The 20,511-nt window shown below is 44.5% G+C and overlaps 1 protein-coding gene across 4 annotated transcripts; it reads right to left on the bottom strand.

Moving 5' to 3' along the window:
• Positions 1–138: 138 nt before the first annotated feature.
• SPP1 (secreted phosphoprotein 1) lies at positions 139–19,735 on the bottom strand. 4 transcript variants are annotated; one of them, XM_075090379.1, is made up of 8 exons: positions 19,600–19,735; positions 18,433–18,527; positions 3,248–3,314; positions 3,093–3,143; positions 2,085–2,189; positions 1,889–1,933; positions 1,373–1,624; positions 139–884 (listed from the first exon to the last, which is right to left on the bottom strand). In XM_075090379.1, exons 3-8 carry the CDS (start codon positions 3,299–3,301, stop codon positions 477–479), a joined length of 915 nt encoding a protein of 304 aa, XP_074946480.1. In that variant the 5' UTR covers positions 3,302–3,314; positions 18,433–18,527; positions 19,600–19,735; the 3' UTR covers positions 139–476. The 4 variants fall into 4 exon arrangements, with proteins under 4 accessions (XP_074946480.1, XP_074946481.1, XP_074946479.1 ...); XM_075090380.1 differs by lacking the exon at positions 18,433–18,527; XM_075090378.1 differs by lacking the exons at positions 18,433–18,527; positions 19,600–19,735 and adding an exon at positions 4,549–4,765.
• Positions 19,736–20,511: the final 776 nt, after the last annotated feature.

Raw genomic sequence — 20,511 nt, 5'->3', positions numbered from 1 at the left:
CCCTCGGTAAAAGCAGAAGGAGGCCCCGCGCCGGGGTTTAATCCACGTAATAGGGAACAGCTATTTCACATAGCTTTAAGGAGAGGTATTAAAATTCCCCCCTGCCTCGACCCAGCAAGCAGTAATGCAGCCCAGAGGTACAGGGTTTTGTGTTTTTATTTTAATACAGTTACAGCAAAATACAGGCTGGCAGTACAGGGAGCAGCATGCCAGAGAGGTAACGCTCACCCTGTGCGTCCGACAGCGTTTGTCTTGCTTCCCCGCAGCGCTGGCGACTGCATCCCGTGAGGCCAGCACGATGTGCAGTGCGGAGGGCTGCTGGCAGCCGAGGGGAGGCCACCGGGTAAAGAAGCTACCCCAAACCCGAAAAGTGACCATGCACTCTACATTTACAAACAGTTACCCAAAATGAAGCTACTCCCCCCTCCCCTTAGGTAGGGATTGAAAAAGAGGGGAAACATTACATTTGTTTCCCTTTAAAGGGTGACTTCGTTATTTTCGATGCTGTGATGATCTTGAGCATCCTCAGCACTCTCCAATGTTTGATTGCTGTTATCGTCAGGGATCTCAGCTGAAACGTGGACCTGGCTCTCCCTGCTTTCCATGCTCTGGTGGCTGCCCTCTCTGACACCAGCCTTGCTATCATCTCCTTCTGCCTCATGGCTATCGAATTTCTGTCGGCTGTCATTTTCCATGCTCTGGTCACGATGCTTGCTATCTAGCTCGTTGCTGTCCTGCCTGCGGCTTTTGTCAGCCCATTCCCCACTAATAGGATGCTTCCTCAGAGAACGGTGGGCAGCAGGTTCCTCCTGGGAGAGCCCTGCTTGCTGGCTGTCTACATCCAGGGCACTCTCATCCTCCTCGGTAGCATCATACACAATGAGCTGTGTTAGAGAACAAAACAAAAAAGAGCCATTGTCACTCCTGAGGAACTGATCCGTTAACAGGTGCTGCCGTACTGCACCAAAACAAGCTGCGTTGGCTGCAGGGACACTCAAAGCCTTCATGATACCTCTCTACCTGGAGACACTGTGGTCTTTTATGGAATTACATAAACCTTTCACATTATAAGACACTCACGTTTGATCCTGGCCTCAGATTTCATGTGTGCAAGTACATGACGATAGTGAAAATTGCAGTATTGCATAGCTTGCAGCAGCAGGCTACACTCTGGCCAGAGGGCTGTCAATGTGCCAAGGCCATTGATACCCCCTGATTTGGGGTATCCAGAGAAAGGAAACACATTCCTTCACTTATACCTGCTTTCCCCCAACCAGTCCTTTTCAAAACTGACTCCCATAAAATAATGTGTCCATTTTCAAGTTCACTACCCTCTTCCAAAAACCTGGTACCACCACTCAGCACTATTTACCTTTTTTGCAGCTTTGTGGGGTTTGCTAGACTTCACCACTGTGACTTTTGCCCTCACCCTGTAGGCCACACTGTCGCCTCTGCCAGCATTGTCTCCCCGGGTGAAAGGGGAAGGAGGGAAGGGTACAGTTACTGGAATGTCTGTGGGGAAACTTGTGGCAACTTCATCAGATTCATCCGTGTCATCAGAATCATTATCATCATCGTCATCATCCCCATTTTCATGGCTCTTGCTTGACACATCAGGAAACTGCTGGAAAACATTTATTATGGATCAGGCAAATGAACATGTGTGAGGTGTGCAGACTGGAATCTGTCCTGCTCACCCGGGGCTTATGCACTGTTGAGGAGCTACATGCAAAAATTGCTCTGAATTCACCTCACCCTGCCTGAAGCTTTGTTTTATTTAGGGAGAGATGTTACCACAAGAACTGTATTTGATTGAGGAAAATGAGTTCTGCTACACACTGGCTGCCCTGCAGCAGTCACCTGACATTTTGCTCTTCAAAACACTTACCGGTTTTACTGGGACATCCATGCTTTCTTCTGAAGAGTAAAGAGTCTGAAAGCAACATAAAACTCACTATTAGCACACAAAGGCATATACAGTAGAGCTGATCAGCATGGTGACTGTTCTTTAAGCACTTAATCCTAACTTGCAAATCCTGGCACTGAAAGATGCTCTGCTTTCTCTTCCAGTTAGTTACCCATACCTGCTGAGGTGATGCCAGGTCATTCTGTGGGTGCTGCAGACTCTCCCAAGACTGAGAATTCACATGGTGGTGGTGATACCTGTTTGAATGATGGTCCTTGGAGTCCTTAAAGAGAAAAAAAATAAAACGGGGTTTTAATCCACAAAGGAGCATACAGGAGCAGGCAAAGCTGCCTTCATCACAGCCTGTTTTCAAGCAGATGTGGCATCTGCAATATGTACAGGATGTGTCCTCAGCAATTCATTGCAGTAGGAAGAGGGCTGAGAACAAGCTGTGATCCCAGATGAACATTATACCCAAAAAATATAATAGACAAGATGTGCCCCTCTCACTGGCAGAGCCTGGAAAATTTCAGAGCAGTTTCTCCGGCTGATTTTTACTGATTGAAATTTGGAGTTATACCTAATGAACATAATTTCTGCAAATTCTCAGGTCCTTTTCCCAAGAATTATTTGTCTCCCACATCATGAATACTCTAAACTAAATGAGTAGCTGATTCTCAGAGCAAAGAATTGATTTTACATGGGTAGTAGCTGGTGATGGAGTATCAATCAAAAAGCTATATACAAGACACATACTGTTCACTCACACTACTCAAAAAAAATCATAGGAGTCAGATCAAAGTGCTCTTCCAACACCAAATATTGTTATCTGATCCACGCTACTGAATGTGGGTTGTAGTATTTGTGCCATGCTACAGTCTTTTTCTCTTTTTAACTGACAGCTTACACATTTTTCATTAAGAAAAAAAAGGTTTCCAGTGCTGGACCAGAGATACAACTAATGAAAGTCCAGCCAGGATGCCTAACATGGCAAAAGTCTACGGACATCAGTGGCTTTCAGCTTTGGCTACCTGAAAACTGTCTCATAACAGCCAGGTGAGGATATGTTCTGCAAGCAGCCACAATTATAAAAGAGGTATCAAACAATGTGTATTAGAGGAAAAAACAAACAAACAAAAACAAAAAAAAATTAAAGAAAATTAATAGAAAGACAAAAGGAGCTTACATATTTTTCTTCGGAGCTGGCAGAAATGGCATGCTGCTTTGATTTACTCACCTTGAAGGGAGAAAAGAGAAAAAGCATTTGTCAGTATTAATTTCTTGCTAATACGCAAAGAAAACATGCAAGTGATTGCTGATATGTATTTGTGATTTACTCACTGGCCATGCAGCGGTGATGCTGATAAGGCATAAACACAGAACTGCCACCTTCATTGTGAGGTTTTACCTAGAAAATATTTTGGAATGGTGAGTCAAAAAGGTAAAGTACCACAAAAATGCCATACACTTTTTCTTTCTCCTCGTGTACTTTACCATGCGAAGACCAGCTCTCTGCTAAGGATTCAACCTGCCCATGACAATCTTTTTCCTCTGTCCTCCATCACTACCCCACACCCAGCTGGTTTTGTGATGATTTAGCAACTCAAAAGCTACAAGAATTTTAAAACCAGGTGCTGAGAAATGCTGAGCAGTGGTGAGAATAGCCACACTGAGAAAGCGAGCAGACTCCTGTTATCTATTGACTTGCACTGGCAAGTGAAAACCTTTGCGAGAAACAAAGTGCTGTAAAGATCAGCTTTGGTTTATCTTTGTTCGTTTAACATCATGTTGTCAGAGGACAGGACAAACTCAGCTTGGATTCTCTTTTTAGTTATTTTAAAACTAGTTTTCAGGGTTATTAATTGAAGTCACAGTGAGTAAACTCAGTTTATGTGAACATAAACAGCTTTTATTGATAGACCTTTATTTCTCCCTCCAGAAGTTTCAACAGAATAACCTGTGCTTCCAGGCAAGAGATGAAGTGAAATATCTGCTCACATTGCAGTTTTAACAATTTAATAAATAAGTGATTCCTACTGAAATTAGGAAAGTGCTGAGCTTTTGGTCCTGACAGACCAGTTCTCAGGATAAGGAACATCCCTGAGAAATTAAACTGATTTACTGATGAATAAGACACATTTAAAACTCATAGCAGGAAAGAAAAGCACATTTAAAGAAAAGAGCATATTTAAAATACATTATTAAGGCTGGCCGTGAGACAGGAAACTCTGTTAGAGGTATTGCAATTTCAAGAGTTACACAGAGAAGGGTGCATGTCCCATCCATTCGGTAGTGTGCAGCATGAACTGTAAGCCTGCCAGGAAAAACAGGGACACTGCCAGGCAGCAGTTACATGAGGGAGGAAGCTTTGAGTTTCCAGCACTTCATTCAGTGGCAGAGTTTTCAGTAACCTCCTTCTGACATCTGTTAGCACACAGGTCTAAACCTATGATTATGTATAATACCTTGCATTGCTAAAGCAACCTTGCTTTTATAAAAAGACACCTTTTTCCACAGAGAAACATCAAATGTCCCTGTCCAGTGAAGCACTTTTCAAAGATCCCCTGCCCAATGCTGGCGTGACTAAAGCTGCAGGCAGAATGGCACATGTCAGGTAAAAAAGCAAAAAAAAAAAAGAATACCTTTTCTGGTGCTGGAAGAGTCAGCTGTGACGAGGGTGCTTTTAGTGGGTCCCAGCAGCACCTCCAGGCAGTGGATCCCAGCAGCTCTGGCTTTCTCCCCTTGTCCCCAACTGCCTGACATCTCTAACCTCGGGGAATTTAAACCCTGTCCCAGGCATGGCCACCAATCCCCTTGTGGCGGAAAAAGATGAGGTCATGAGGCTCCTGGCCACCGTCCTGCCCACGTTCTCCTACACTTCCTCTTTGGCTTTGTGGCTTTTGAAGCAAACAAATTCTACTCTATGGTTAAAACATTACTTATGGGCAAGATCATTAACCAGCAGGTCTGTTGAATGCACAGCATTTGGTATCATGTAGGAGGACTTCAGGGCATGTCTGCCCTCTTGTGAAAAGACAGAGCCCCAGTTTCCCAGAAACCTTTCATGCCCTGTTCTGTAGGGGCTAAGAATGCATCACATGTGCAGGAAGAGATCTGAACACAAAATCCCCAAAAAGGTGTTAGTGCTTCCACAAAGTTGTAGATTTAGTCTTGAGGGTACACATGTTGCAATGGGAACAGTAAAGACAGGGTACAGAGTATGGCCTTTTGACTTTTCAGTCTGAACTGGGTTAAAAAAGAAAAAAAAAGCCCAAACAAAACACTGTCTCAATAGGCATTCTGCGTCCAGAAACTTGTTTGTAAAGGTATACAGGAGCCACTGATAGTCTAAATAAAAAGGTTTTGTGCACCATTATCAGAAAGTCTCACTCTATTTCTCTTAATTTGTATCCCTTCTGGATCCTTTCTAGTTTCGTTCACTCTCTCAGTGACTCAGGTTGAGTCACCTGCTACAGCTGTCTGCTGCACCAAACCTGCTCAAGAGTCCTTTTAAGGGACCAGATGCCAGACATTTTTCAAGCTTAAAAAAATGAAAAAGGAAAAAAAAAAAGCAGCTGCAATATGAGGAGTGCCATGACTAGCATTGGGAAGCAAAGGACATCATGGGATGAAATTCCATGTCTGCTACGGAGCAATGCATCAGCCCTGCTGATGGACGACAGATCTATTCTGGCAATGCCTCGCTTGGATGGCCATAGCTGTGGATAGATTCTGCCTCATCTGCATTGTGCTGTAAGACTCTCAGACGATCTTCTATTTGGTGTTTCTTTAAAATGACAATGAGGTGTCATTCAAACACAGGAAAATGTTCCAAAGAGCCCTTTTAGAAGGCAGAATATTTATTTCTGTTTCAAAATATTTATTTTTCTCCTCATTTCTGATACCCAGCCAATGCCTGATGTGTCCTTAGTCAAGCAGCAACAAAACAGATGCCTTGTTGTCCCAATCCATGTTACTAACATGTTGCTATCCTGTGCTTACTAACACTTCTGTGGTATATTTATAAACACCATGAGCAGCATACCCAAGTTAGGTCAGCAATCACATCATCTCACAGGCCTATCTAACTATGGTTTTGAGCTGAGAGCAGCAACAGCTAGGAGTTTAACTTAGTCTGCTTAATAGAGTAGTCTAATATCCTAGGAAGAGAACTGTATAAAAAGATAGCATATCATTAATAGTTCTGCATGTCCATAAACCCATATATGCATCCACCTGAATGAGGACTATCCTAGCTTTTATTTTCAGAGTTACATGATCATTATTATTTACTAACTCAGGAAAGACTTTTCAAGCAACAAAGCCTTCAGTAACTAGGATTTCAGCAGTGTGATCTGCAGATTTAGAAAGCTTTTATCATCTCCCATCATATCTGCAGCTCAGCGCTTCTGGAAACCAGGCAGTTTACTGAAGCCCTTGAATACAGATGCAGGACTCAAGCTGTAAGTGGGTGCTATTTAGAAGTTTCAGGTCGAGCATTATGTAGTAGCTAACAACACCCAGATTTTAATACATCGCTATTATTTAGTAATGAGGACTGCTTCAAAAGGCCCCTGTTGTTGACTCCAAGGAACCTCAAACCAGGCCCTTAGGTAGCTGAGTATCTTTGATCCCAAACACCAAAATGAACGAACAGTGCATCTTGCAGCTTCCCTGGATGTTAAGAAAAAACTACGTCCATCTGACAGAGAAACTGAGAGCAAAGCTCAGTGGCTCACACCACTGAATGTGGGACTGGGTATACTGGGTCCTGCTCTCCTGTCCACATACACTGGATCAACTTTTAAGTCTGCAAAACCCTACTTTCTCCACCAACCATTCATCAAGAGACACAGAACTGAAAAGCAACATTATACCGAAAAATCCTCCAGAGCTGTTGTCTGGCCAAAACAAGAACCTCCCGGCACCTGCAATTTGCATAATGGCATATTACTGTCTATCAGACTTTCAGGAAAATACATAGTATGTCAGGGCTTGTAAACAACCTGTTTCACCAAATTCAGCAGCAGTTATCTGTACAGTGTCTTCTGCAGTTTGTTAAAGACCTTCCTGTACAGGTCAATTTTCACTGTGGCTTTTCAAAACAAACGTTTTGCAAGTGCCTGGAACACTTGTCTCCCAGCAGAGATGCTATGTGACCCCCAGGGAATTGTTTCTGGCAAACAACTGATATTTCCAGCGTGCTGGAAGATGACAGTGTTTCTGAGTACAGTTGCCAAAGCTATATGTTTGATTTTGTAAGAACTAAGGAACCGATGTTTTGCAGTAATCCAGAAGCAGGACGTGAAGCGACAGTTATTACTAAATGGCTTCATTTTATGCAAGATCAGCCAGTACAGAGCTGTAGTAAATTTAGCACTTGTCTCATGCCCATCATTATGTGGTTATTCATCCTGTAAATCATTTCATCTAGCTGAGAAATCCTTTGCCTTGGTAGGAGATAATGCTTCTCATCCTTTCAGAGATAAGGAACAAGCAGGGCAGAAAGGGGGGGAACTTTCACCGTTTTCACTTCCCACATTAAAATGCCTAATTCTGGAGAGAGCACTTGGATGGCAGCAGCACAGCAGAAGAAACTTGCTCGAATTTGTATGAGTGGGAGGGTACATGGTTCCAGATTTCAGGAGCTGTCAGGGTCTGTGCAAAGCATGACGGTGACAGGCTGTAATTTGTTGCACACAGGTGACATTTACTACTTGGCTGTCCTGTCAAACAAAGCTTTTGACCACAATTTTTTCCATCTTGGGCTGGATTAGGAATATGTGGTTAGGCTGATGTTTCATGCCATTGAGAAGCACTATCAGTGCCTCCCTGTGCAACCTCCAACACGTACCTAAGACCCTGAGCTGAGACATCAGCACGATGCCCAGCAATATCTCTGGCCGGTCCAGGAAATCCCAGCCTGCCTGCGACCTGTAATTCCCAATCTTTCAGGGGAGCTGGCGTTTGTTTAGATTTGTTCACAAAAAAGCAAGTTCAGGGGAGACCAGAACAGCATCTTGTGGGTGGCAAAGACTGAGACTGGGAGAGAGATATCAATATTTTCAGCAGCATTAAGAATGTTATCAAGTAAAAGCCCCAGGAAATCCCAGCTTGGCAGTGTTCTTGGAAACAACTGTTTTACAACTAGAATGTCCCAAAGAAAAGCGGACTTAGTAAATGGTGGTTTCTGTGAAAAACAGATAAAACCCAAAACTTTCTTGCATTGCTACTGTAAAATGCTCCTGAAAAGTACCTTGGAAACTCAGCATGTCAGCCAATATATCCCCAACAGCCCTTAAGTTTTCACAGTTAAAGCTTACATTCAGCTGTCAGTAGGCTTCAAAAAACCTTCTGCCTCTTGAATAGACTATACAGACCACCATAGCATTTGTGTCCAGGCCCAGGAGAGTACTTGGTATGCAGAAGGGATACAGATGTCAGACCTGCTCGAAAAAGAAATTACAAGAGAGATTTGCTCCTTGAGTGTGTGAGCAGGGCACCCTGATAACGCATGCTGTGCAGCACAGCTGTATATCTTTTGCTTTGCGCCAAGTACAGCATTTCCAAAGCAGAGCAGCAATCAAACAAGCAACAGCAAGTTTCTCCCAATGAAAACCTCTTGTGGAGTGACAGGGCAGTTCAGAGCAATGTGGGGTCCATGACCTTCCAGTCTCCCTGCCACTTCTGATCTGCAATGCAGCGCAGATGACTAGTTGGCAAGGGGAGCTCTGTTTAATGTTCATTCAGGCAATAAGGGGGTTATGATATCTTACTTCCCCTAGTCGGCCCTAGCCATTCCTGGAGAAGGGGCATAGGGGGGTGTTGCAGAACTAGGCACAACACCGATCTAGGACTGCAGTAGATGATTAATTGGGGCAGAACAGACTTTCTGGAAAACAACCCTGCCATAAGCGGCAGCTTATATACCTTCTAAGGTACCAGTGTTTGACAGGTAGCACAGTCTTTTGGTCTGTCGTTATCTCCCTCTGCATAAAGTGAGGCCGCTTGCTTGTCTCCCCTGAATTCTGAGACTAGCTGCTACCTGTTCACATTTTCAAATGCGAGGAACAGCTTTGGAAAGAATAAATATTTGAGAAACTGCCATACAGCTGTGGCCCACAAATCCTGGAGGCTGAACAGCCTCAGTCAGATCCCAGCTCTCACAGAGCAGAGTGACTGCTCCTACTACAGCATACAGTCCAGCTTCCTAAAATGGACCCCTACTGACATTTCTTCCTTGGCTTTTGCAGCCAGCTAGAAAAAAAACCCACATATTCTGGATCTTTTTTCCTGTTGAAATTAATGAATTTTAATACTGAAGTCCATGGAGCAGCAGGAATTAAACCAGCACAGAAATATTATGTTATTTTCAGGTCATCATAGTTACCAGTGCGAAGAGCAAAACACCAGATATTCCAGTGCTGGCACAGATATTCCAGCCACAAAAGTGGCTGTGTTTCAGCTCTGAATTGACAGAAAAAGAATTGCATTTTTTTCAGTTGGAAAATTTAATAAACACATTAATAGTCTGAATTACTACCAGAAACAAAAGCAACCAACAAAAGTATATTATATATGGTGTACATCATGTTTTCATGACTGTACCCTTTTGTGATGTACGTAACCCTCAAAAAGCCATTGTCTGAGAACAGGAGAATGAGATTTTCAGCATCTAAATGGGAGATGAGCTCAGTCCGCTCTCTTAAGATGCTGGCTCTGAAGCCTAAACACTGCTGCAGAGATAACGCCCCAGGATGAAGGAAAGCACACAAGGTGTCTGTGCCTAAATCCTCTCTATGTTTATAAGAAAGTAACCATCAGTTTGGCAGCTTGGGACTTACAGTCTGAGTACCGAGGGGAATTTGATGGTAGGAAATAGTTTCACAGACAATTGCTTTTTGGACAGGCATTGCAAAAACTTTGTGACAAGTTGTTTCCCCCTCTCTCCCCCTTGCTATATTAGTTCCCTGTTTCCTATCCTACTGCAAAATTTTCTCCTCCCAGCAAGAAAGGACACTAATGGAAACGTCTGAATATGCAAAATGGGTATGGAAAGAACAGCATCTTCCTGCTCTACATTGTGAAACTGTTGGAAAGTCACAAGATGCCGGTTCCACCTAGTACAGGGACTTCTGGCAGGGCACCACAGGAATGATTCTGAACACCCTGCACCTCTCCACTTACATCTTCACTAAGCCCCACTGGCAAAGTGCGAAAGCCACCCCCTCGCTGCAAGAAACAGAACAGATTACAGTACCGCATGACGGAGAAGAGGTGGACAGGGAAAATGATGGTCCAAGTCTTCCTCTGCAGTCACCTTGCACACTGCTTCTGTGCATGACTGAGATGAGCACTGCAACCCTACATTGCATGACAGAGGGAAAGTCCTAACTGTGCCCTGGTAATCCTTATTGTACAGGAGCCTTGATTTTGCATTCCACATACACTGTGTTGAGCTCACGTCGTGTTTCTACACACAACCACACAAGGCTCACAGCATGAGGAGCAGAGAGTCCAAAAAAAGGTTGCTACCGCTCTGAGAGACAAAACTTTTACAAGGCATGCTTTATGAGTGCCTCCTGGAAGGGGCCAGCGCAAAACATAATCTGGAGATGTGCCAGGCATTACACAAGGCAGGATCGCAGCCTGCATATCTGTGGTTATCTGTACACAAGGCATCTTTTTCTGCAGCCTGCCCTTACTTTTCTATCTTCAGAAGGTCTGGGGAAGGTGAAACACATGCTGTACAAGCAATGCAGGACTGCTAGGATGGGTTGTGACCCTGTCAGTAAACCTGACCTCAGACCCAGACTGTGCTACACACCAGAAATCCTTCAGATTTCACATAGCTTCAGGTTTTGTTGTCAGCAGTTTTCTTAACTCTCAGTCTAGGGGCTGCTGTGGTCTGAGGTAGGACAGATGCAGAACTGAGTCAGTATGAAAGCAAATACCTCCCAGGCACTGTGCACTGGGGTGTGGAGCCCCTGCCGGTGGAGTGGGAGGAAAAACCCATCTGTGACCTGATGAAGGGAAATTAAAGAGCTGGGGACTGGATTTTTGGAGGAAGTTGTTTGGCCGAGAAGCTGATTTGATTTTGGGGGGGTAACCAAAAACCAGCAGGCTAGGGTCAAGGCCTCTGCTGTCCTGACTGAGTCAGAGAGATTCCGCACAGCTTGCTCAAGCTCAGAGGTGATGAGGTTGTTTTCCCTCAAAGCCCATCCAGGCAGAAACTCTGCAGGAACCAAGCTTCACTGCAGCAATGGATCATTTTGGCTCTGGCTTGGAAAGCCAGGACCTCTCCTGCATGTCAGGATACTTCATCTTAATTGGTATTGGGGTAGCCACCTCTTGTACAACTAGCAATCAGTGTGCCAATAGAGAATATCACTCAAACACGGCAATTTCTCCATGTGTTTTGCATATTAAAATTGTATTAATCCTTTCAATTTTAAAAAATTAGGGTTTTTTTGATTGAATGGGAAGTAGTGACTCACATTTGACATGTATTATGATCAGCAAGTCAAAGGAGATGTTAATTTTCCTAATGATATGATTTGTCAAGTAAATAGGATAAATTGATATACTGAATAGTTCAGATGATAGGAAATACAAGTGTCTGGGAAAAAAAAAAAAAGGTTTATTTTCATTAGAAACGTACCCCATCCCACCCCACTCCTCTCTCATTCAGTCAGTTTTCCTTCACAGCCTCCATTTTAGTGGGACTGGAATGCAAAAATGTTTTGTTTTGGAAAGTAGCTGTATACTATCTGCTGAACTGGCAGCTCATGCACATGGGGCAGGTGCCCTTCCTTACTCCCAGGGACCAGTGAGTCCCTGACCCTGCCCAGCACTGAGGACTAGGAGCCCAGCAGCCTGTGATATGAGGGAACTGTGCAGAGGCACAGTGAACTTGGCAAGCCAGGAGGACAGACAGCCTGCTAGGTACAGGAGCACAGCAGCACTAAAACTTTTGGCAAGCCCCTGCTCTCTTGCTTACCAGCTCTCTTTGGAAGGGAGATGCTTTTTTTGAAATACACAGTTGAGAGATAATCACATCCAGATTTAGGAAATAACATTTTGCACATAATTCATACTGGCTACATAGACAGATTATTAGTTGAGCATGTAGCTATAAATTTGGCAGAATAAATGGCAAACTGTGGTTGGCATACGGATGCAAAGCAGGAAGCAAACTGCAGCTATACATTAACTAGTGGAAAGGAAAGCCTAAGAAACTGGGTAATCAGCAGGCTCTGAAGTAAACAATAAGAGGGGGCAGCTGATGAGTCAACTAACTCTTGAGGAGCATATGCAGCATCAGGGCTTTTTGCATTAGGGAGAATATTATCAGTCAAAAAATAATAAGCCAGAACTGCTTTTTGCTCACTGAGTCTTATTTATCACAGAGAAGTCAAATGACTTCTCATCCATGGAAAATATGAACACAGAGTATGACAAGCAATTTTGGGAAGCAACATCCGTTCTGTATGGGGAAACTTGATCTGCTATACCCAAAATAACTGATGTTGAAACACAGGCTAAATCTCATCTAAGCAATTGATTAGACAAAAATGAGGAAGCACAACTGCTTGCTAGGACTGTGTCAGTCTCACCTCAGGCAGCAGGGCAGTAACAGGGCAGACACATGGCCTGAGCCAGACTGGAAATTCCAGATCTAAGGAGGCAGGTTGTCAACAGATAACTCTATGCCCTCAGCAGACTGCTGAAAAGCATTTATTATGGCACCCAGTCCCTGAATGAAGCGCTACAGAAACTCTGGCACTTCACCTTCATTGGCACCAACACAGTCACAGCCCACAGGAATCTGTCTGTCTGAGCCCTGCAGGACCATGCTGCTGCCTGCATTGCTGACACTTCCCACTCCTGAACTACCCTAATAGTGCAGGCAACTGCATATCAACTCAGCGACACTACTCATCTCCCTGGGTGTGCTAAACAGAGGAAAATAAATAGTGTGGTGGCTACAGCAAAAAGCAGAGTTGGCTGCAGGTCAGCATTCAGCTAGCAAAGCTGCTTAGATAAATGACTCCTTAAAAAAAAAAAAAAACGCTTCTCTAGAAGACACTTGCTATGGCTTTTTTTGGCCAGTGCCAGGAGAGTCATCGCTGGGATATAACTCTACCGCTTTTACAGGCAAGTCACAAGGCATGCTTGCTGTCTTGTCTGAGGTCCTAAGATGGTAGGCATAATGTAGACTTTCCAATGATAACTAAAAAACCAGTAGCATCAAAGTGTTAAGAAATGTAAACTACATGGCAAGATTTTTTTTTTAAGTAGCCTTTCATTTAACTTCACGTCTACCATACCTGCCCTTCCCACGCTCATGTTATAGCATGTGACTTTAATTTTCAGCAAAAATAATATTCATTACGGCTTTTATCTTGCCAAGCTACTGTATGGACACAAGATTTCTCTTATTGATCATAGAGTTATTGGGTAAAAACTATTAAATATTGTTACCCCCTTTTTTAACTATAAGACTTAATGCAATAATAATTTGCCAATTTTTTTATTGATGCTCTGGCTTGATACTGCCCATACATTAGACAAGGCATAGATGCCTGAGACATACTAAAAAATCTCACTCTGAACTCACAATTATCCTAGCATTTCTCTTAACGCATTGATTTTCCATCATTGTCATCATGGAAAGCAAGAACAATACAGAGGCAAAATAAAAAGAAAAAAGAAAAAAGTAAAAAAAACCTGGCCAAGTAATTGCATTCTCCGGCTCTAGGCTTTAAATATCTCTTCAACAGGAAGTCTTCCTCATAGACTTCAGTGGAAAGCAGCTATGTTCACACATACACAGATTGTGCATTGGAGACAGGGAAAGACAGTAGCTTTTTTTATTATGTGGGCTACACAGACACTGCAAATTGAAGCTTAAGAGATCAGGGCTGCTCCTGCTTCACCGCGATACAGCCTCCCGACAATTAGCCTGTCTGCTTGACCTGCTTTCCTTCCCTGTCCCATCCCTGAATAGCAATTAGCAGGGGTGAAAGCAATCCTGTGTGCTCCCTTGTTACATGTTGGAGCTGCTGTTTGGGCTGTCCAAGGGGTCCAGGTCAATATCCAGATGATCTTTCCTGGAAAGCCAACAACTTCTCCAGGTCTGAATTTTTAATACAGACAGACAAAGAGAGTCAATTACCCCAGTGTACAGATGATATGCAACAGAGGGTGAGGATTTGTGGATTTTTAAAGCTAAAACAGACCATCTTCTACTTTGAGCCCCTGCACAAATCAGACTGAAGGAGCAACTCTAGAGCCTACTGAGCCTAACAGCTTACATTTGCCTACAGCAAATGCAGTTATTCCTCCTGAACTGGGGTTATTCTGTGTTAAAGCCATTTTCCATAAATTCACATTGATGAGCGCTAACTACACTGCCCTACACTACATCTGTAACTCTAAGAATTAAATCATGCACAGGTTTTCCCATTGTTTTTTGTGGTCAAGAGGTTATTCATGCCATTAACACAATTCAGCTGTGAATAATTGTGAGCAAGGCTGCTGTGTTTATCAGTTGTATTCCAGCCTCTTCAGTACTGGTATTAACAAGTTATATTCTGGTTTTAACAGAGATAACCCTTATGGCAATACTGGTGAAGTTTTTCCAGCACCCTTCTGCTCACAGCTGAGAAAGCCTTGCCAGAGCACTGGCTTCTCATCCTACTCCAGTTTCAGACTTTGCAGCTCAGTAAGCCTGTGCTTTACTGTATGGCAAACAGGTCTGTGCCCTCTAGGGAAATAGGAGCTCCCCCAGTTCCCTTAGGCTGCATGCACATCTCCTGGCTTTCTGGAAATAAGATTTTTTTTCCTCTCAGTGATCAACTCTGAAAGACAGCAAGATGGTCAAAGTAGCTGAGGCACTGTTGGAAAGGCATCAGAAACACACAGGTATTGAAAACCTGGAAATTAGTTCTGGCAGTGACCAATGACAGTACCTCTCCATTCCTCTCTCAAAGCCGTACAAACTCCCTGTTGTCCACTGTCTTTTTATCCTACTGCAAGTTTTTGTCATAGAAATCCAGGGGAATAGCTTTTCTGGATTCAATGGAATTAAAGCAGAAGTGTGAGAGAAATCCCCAGGGGGAGGATCTTTCGTGTCTGACACCTCTGCATAGGAAGCAATGTCACAGCTTTTCAGGTTACTCAGCATGATGTAACCAAACCGCTCTGTGCAAGGTGCCCACATGCTCCTTCTCAGGGAGGACCTGGTAGGGTCAGCAACTGTCATGCTGATTCTACCAACACTTCTGTACATTGTCATCATGCAGGGCCTGTGCCCAGCAGGAGCAATTCTTTGTGCAGGTTATTCAGCTATTAGTCTCCAGGAAATCTCTTAATCAATATAGGCCCTACTCTGATAAGCAGCAAGGCAGAAATTAGGTTCTCCAATGAAAACAGCTATTGGTTTATTTATTTTTTTATTTCAACATAGTAACCCTCCTACAGAACATTCTAGGAAAGCATGGGAGAAATGTTTCTTCTGCGAAATGTAATTAACATAGTTTTCTTCCTGTTGCAAAGTATAATTGTAAATATAAACCAAAGCACAAGAATGGGGTTATTCTGGGCAATGGTTTGTGCATTTCAAAATACTGTGACAAGTTTGGTTTGTCAAACTGAAGACAGGGCAGATGTCTCTCTCCCTTCCTGTTTAAGCCAGTGGTCTGGGAAGAGCTGCCGTAACCTATAATGATGGTTAGCTTGCCAAAAGCAACTAGTTTCCCTCAATCTATAAATGCAGTTTTCCAAAGTTTGAACATATGCCACAACATGCACATGCTTTGTGATCCTGTTTGACATGCCAAACCCTGTTCCAATCTCAAGTAATATTAAAACTTACATAGAAATACTCAGTTCTGACAGACCTGATACATAGACTTTCTTATACATACAAAACTGTGGAACATTCCTTCAAAGAAATGAGTCAAACTTTCCTCTGCAAAAGCATTTCCTAACCATGGAAGAACATGACCAAACATGGGACTATTTTCATGTTTTACTGGGTATTTGCTATTGGTCTTGAGGTGGCAAGCCATTTAAACATGTGCATAGCTAAGCCCCATGAGTTGTGGGGAGAAGTGGAGTGCAGCATGACGTGGCTGCATGGTCACATCCTAGGATAGCAGTGGTAAGGCACGTCCTGGCCGGAGGTCATTTTACACAGATGGGTAATACCCTGCAATACGTCCTCTCATGCAAAACATATAATCCAAGACAGAAGCAGAAGACTGAAATAACAAATGGTTTACTTTCCCCTGCTCTCCAAACAAGGTCAATCATTAAACAAAAATGAAAAATTACATTCTGTCAGTGGAAAGCCTCACTAGTATAAGTATGTATAACACTTACTGAACTTGTTAGTACCTGGGCTCAATAGTCATTACTATAAATCTTTGAGCCAACATACCTTGTTTTAAAATACTTTGGCCCATTTGGTGTGGTGACTTACTCTGTCACAACACAGCATTGATGGTCCCCTCTATACAAAAAGGATGTGGACAGGTTGGAAGGGGTCCAGAGAAAGGCCACCAGGATGATCAGAGGACTGGGAAGCTGCCATACGAGGATAGGCTGGGAGAACTGGGTTTGTTCAGCCTTGAGAAAAGGAGGCTCAGAGGGGATCTCATCACCATGTACCAGTACTTAAGGGGTAGCTGCAAAGAAGATGGAGACTCCCTTTTTACATGGAGTCACATGGAGAAGACAAGGGGGAATGGACACAAGTTGCTCTTGGGGAGATTCCGATTGGACACCAGAGGAAAATTTTTCACAGTGAGGACAGTCACCCATTGGAATAATCTCCCCAGGGAAGCGGTTGACTTGGCCATGTTGGACACCTTCAAGAGTTGTCTGGACAGGGTGCTGGGCCATCTTGTCTAGACTCTGCTCTTCCCAGAAAGGTTGGACTAGATGATCCCTGAGGTCCCTTCCAACCCGTGATTCTGTGTGTGATTCTATGGCTCAGCAAGGGTTTTCCCAGAGACCTGACACTTCCAGTAAGCATTTAAGTACCAGATTACTCTTCTAGCTCTGTTTGTGGAGCCTGTGACAGGTCTAGTCTTGCATCAGGAGCACATGCCAAGGATAGATGCTGAGACTGTTTATCTCCGCAGCCAGTGCATACCCCTACCCTCCCAAAACACCATCAGGGTGCTGCTGTGAGCAGCTGCTCTCCTATCTACCCCAATTCTGGCCACCAAAGGCTGGGCAAGCTGCACACAGCTTGAGACATCAGATGCATTTCACCCTTTCCTGCCAGCACAAACCTGCAAGGAAAATCCAATCACAAGCATGTAAGTCACTTCCTTCCTTAGCCACACATGTGAGGCACCAAATCCTAAGCCAGCCCCATTACTCAGCAAGGCTTCAAGGTCCTGCTGCATTTTGCACTGACTCAAGCAGGGTGCTGACAGCAGAGGATGCATCTGTAACACCCAGGGTCCTGGTGGCCCAGGTAGTCCTTGCCTGGCCTGGGGGATAACACAGGCAAGCAGGTCCGAGGAGGGTGGGTGTGCTGGGCACAGCATGGGCATGGATTTAGAATTAATCTGATGCTGACAGTGATCACCGGGATTGCTGCAGGGTCACAATCACAAGCATGTCATCCCATGGCCTGTCAGGGTGTACAGAGACTTGGGGGTTTTTTGAGCAAAACCAAGAAGAGAAAGGCACATAAAATTTGTCAGGCAAATCACAGAGCTAGTCAACTTGTGGGGAGGTGGTTTAAGCCAACCATTGCATGCATATGCCAGTGTAAGGGCTCTGCCTCGTGCATAGCATGTGAGGAACTCTGCTTGCTCATGACCCCCATCCACAGGCTGTTTTCTTGAAACCTATCGCAGGTACACAACTCCCAGACCAAACACCTGGTACACCTGCAGGCTTTGCAGAAACAACCTGATCTTCAGGAGAAGCCGAGGTCCAAATTGCCCCTTTGTGTATCAAAGAAATGCAAATAAATTCTGAGCAACTCCAGAGGTGTCAGACTGCTTTGTTTCAGTAACACCTGAAGCTTTTAAACTGGGATTTTTCCAGCAGCCGTCCTGTGTCAGGCTGGTGGTCTATGAATCGTGTTTTATATGTCATATCAGCAAGGTAAGTGTGCCAATTCTTGCAGCGAAGGGGAATAAAGCTCTCTGTTGCTGTCTTTAATGAGAACAGGCTCCAGGCTGAGCAGTGCTTTACTCTAAAGAAAGACAAAGATGCTCACACCAGCCACAGAGCATCTCTCCAGTACAAGCTTTGCCTTCCTGGGGGTTTAATGACAGCACACCATTACAAGACAATAACAACCCCAAGTAAAAGTCTCTTTCAAGCACACAGACAATGAATATCCAGCTGTGTCAGGAAAACACAAGTAGCTATCAGTAGGTACTTGTGTATGAACTGAACTGAATTATACCAGCACTTTGCTACCTACACCACAAATTAATTCTTTTATGGTTTCTGCAAGAAGGGGTGGCAAAAAGAGCATGCCATGCACATACCTTGAGCAAAACTTTCCTTGCTTGCCTGGCATGCTGACTGGTCACCCGCCCTTGCTAGGGGTCACAGCCTGTGGCAGGCTCTGGAAATACAGATCCTACATGCAGAAAGGGTAAGAAACATGCAACATCACTGTTCCCTTTCTGATATAGTCACACCAAGGGACTGGCTAGTGACAGTGGAGGATCAAAGAGAAAGAAACAAGTAAAATACCTTCCTGCCTGCCCCCCCCTTGTTTCTCATCTCCTGGAAAAGCACTCGCAGTAGCTGCTCTAGGTACTTGGGTTGTCACCTGCACAGACCCACTGTCCCATGCTGAGCCATTTACAGCCTCAGGGCTTTATCTCTTCTCAAAGAGGTTATCTTTTGACCTCTGCCTTTGCACCTCCTATATCTCTGAGCACTTTAAAAGCTTTTCCATGGTCCTCCTGGCTATTGGAAGTCTTCTGCAAACTCTGAGAAGCAGAATAGCTGTTTTGAAAACAGCCTGACAGAGCAAGTCCATGTGAGAGCCCTGCATAGCAATGCCTCCTGAGCCCAGCATCCCTGTGAAGGGGCCCCCTTGCTTTCACTTTTACAGTGTCCTGAGTAAGACCCTGACAAGAAGTTGGATACTAGTGACTTTGTCCCTTACAGCATGCTTTTTAAACAGTTGAAAAAACAAGGCTAACATCAGCTACTGGTGAGGCTTTTGTACCATGAGGCAGAAGTATTTTATTGCTGTCATTAAAAAAATCCAGAGATTTAATCTCACTGGCATCCTAATGCATACCTTGCTAACTTAATCTCATTTTCTAGTTAGTCATGAACTCTCAGACTGCATTCATGCCTTTAAACAAACAGGACTTTCAGGGATGAAGTACTATGCATAGCCTGCTACTGCCAAACCCCGCTAGTACCTTCCCCTCCCTTTAAGTGTGCCAGAGCAGACTACCCAGATAGCACAACCCAGGACAGTGCCTGGCCACAGAGCTCAGTCCCTGGGGCATCAGCACCTCAGCTTCCCCACCCAAGAAGCAGATGCAGTGGCCACAGGCTGCAGCAAAGATGATGAAAGCTCCTCCCTCACAGCAAAACTCTGCTGGATGACACAAACACACCCCCAGTTCCCCTCCACATCCCTGAGTTGAGAAACACAAGCCCCTACCCCAACACACGCCTCCACCTACCAATTTGGGGGACGCTTCTCTAGTTCTGAAACTCCAGGCCTGGGCAGCATTTGAGCCGCATAGAGAAAAGGCCCAGTTTTGTTTTTCCATTGACTGTAGCAATGCTCTTTTCTGGGGTCTGGCCTTTTGTTTTAAGTGGCCCAGAGCCAGGCAGCACTACTTAAGCAATAGCAAAACAGCTCTGGTCTAGCACAGTCCCTGTTAAAATCTTACTCCTGGCCCAGCAAATAAGAAGCTAAAAATTAACTACCTCCCTCAAGCATACCTCCACAATAGCCCCTTTTGTAGGGCACACCAGTAAAGGCAGGCAGAACAGCACGGGGGTGGGGTGGAAGCATCCAGGGCTTACAGAGAAGGGCTGTGCAGGGTGGCAACAGGGAACTGAAGCTCAGGGAGAGGGCGAGGACACGTTAGACCTTAGACATTAGAACAGCATCTTGCCTTAAACACATTCTGTACCCACCACAGCCATCACTGCTGACAAAGGAGAGAACACCTGGGGGGACAGAGATCACTTTTTCCCCCAAGAGGAAGGCAGAGGTTCCTGCCATCCATTTCCAGGATGACTTACTCATTGCTGGGAAGTGCTGAGAGCAGCAGCTGTTCCCCAGTTCTTGCACAGCAAATCCCACCTTGCCCCCAGCTGTGTGTCAGGGCTAGTTTCCAGCAACCAAAAGAAACCCACACAAGCCAGGAGGCAACAGGGCAGTCACTGGGTCCAAACAAAGTGCTGGAACCAACAGCTGCTTGTGACCCACCTCAAGCAACTTTGCTTCAGGCAATTAGCTTGGAGAGCAGTATACCTGCCTGTTCGTAATTTACATTCATAATACCTTAACTTCCTTGCATGGGAGCTGTCTGTGAAACCCAGCAAGCCCATGCAGGAAAAGCCAGCCTGAGATGTCCCTTATC

This window comes from Phalacrocorax aristotelis, chromosome 4 (assembly GCF_949628215.1).
Source record: "Phalacrocorax aristotelis chromosome 4, bGulAri2.1, whole genome shotgun sequence".
Taxonomy (NCBI): Eukaryota; Metazoa; Chordata; class Aves; order Suliformes; family Phalacrocoracidae; genus Phalacrocorax; species Phalacrocorax aristotelis.
This window is presented reverse-complemented; position numbering and strand designations above follow the sequence as displayed.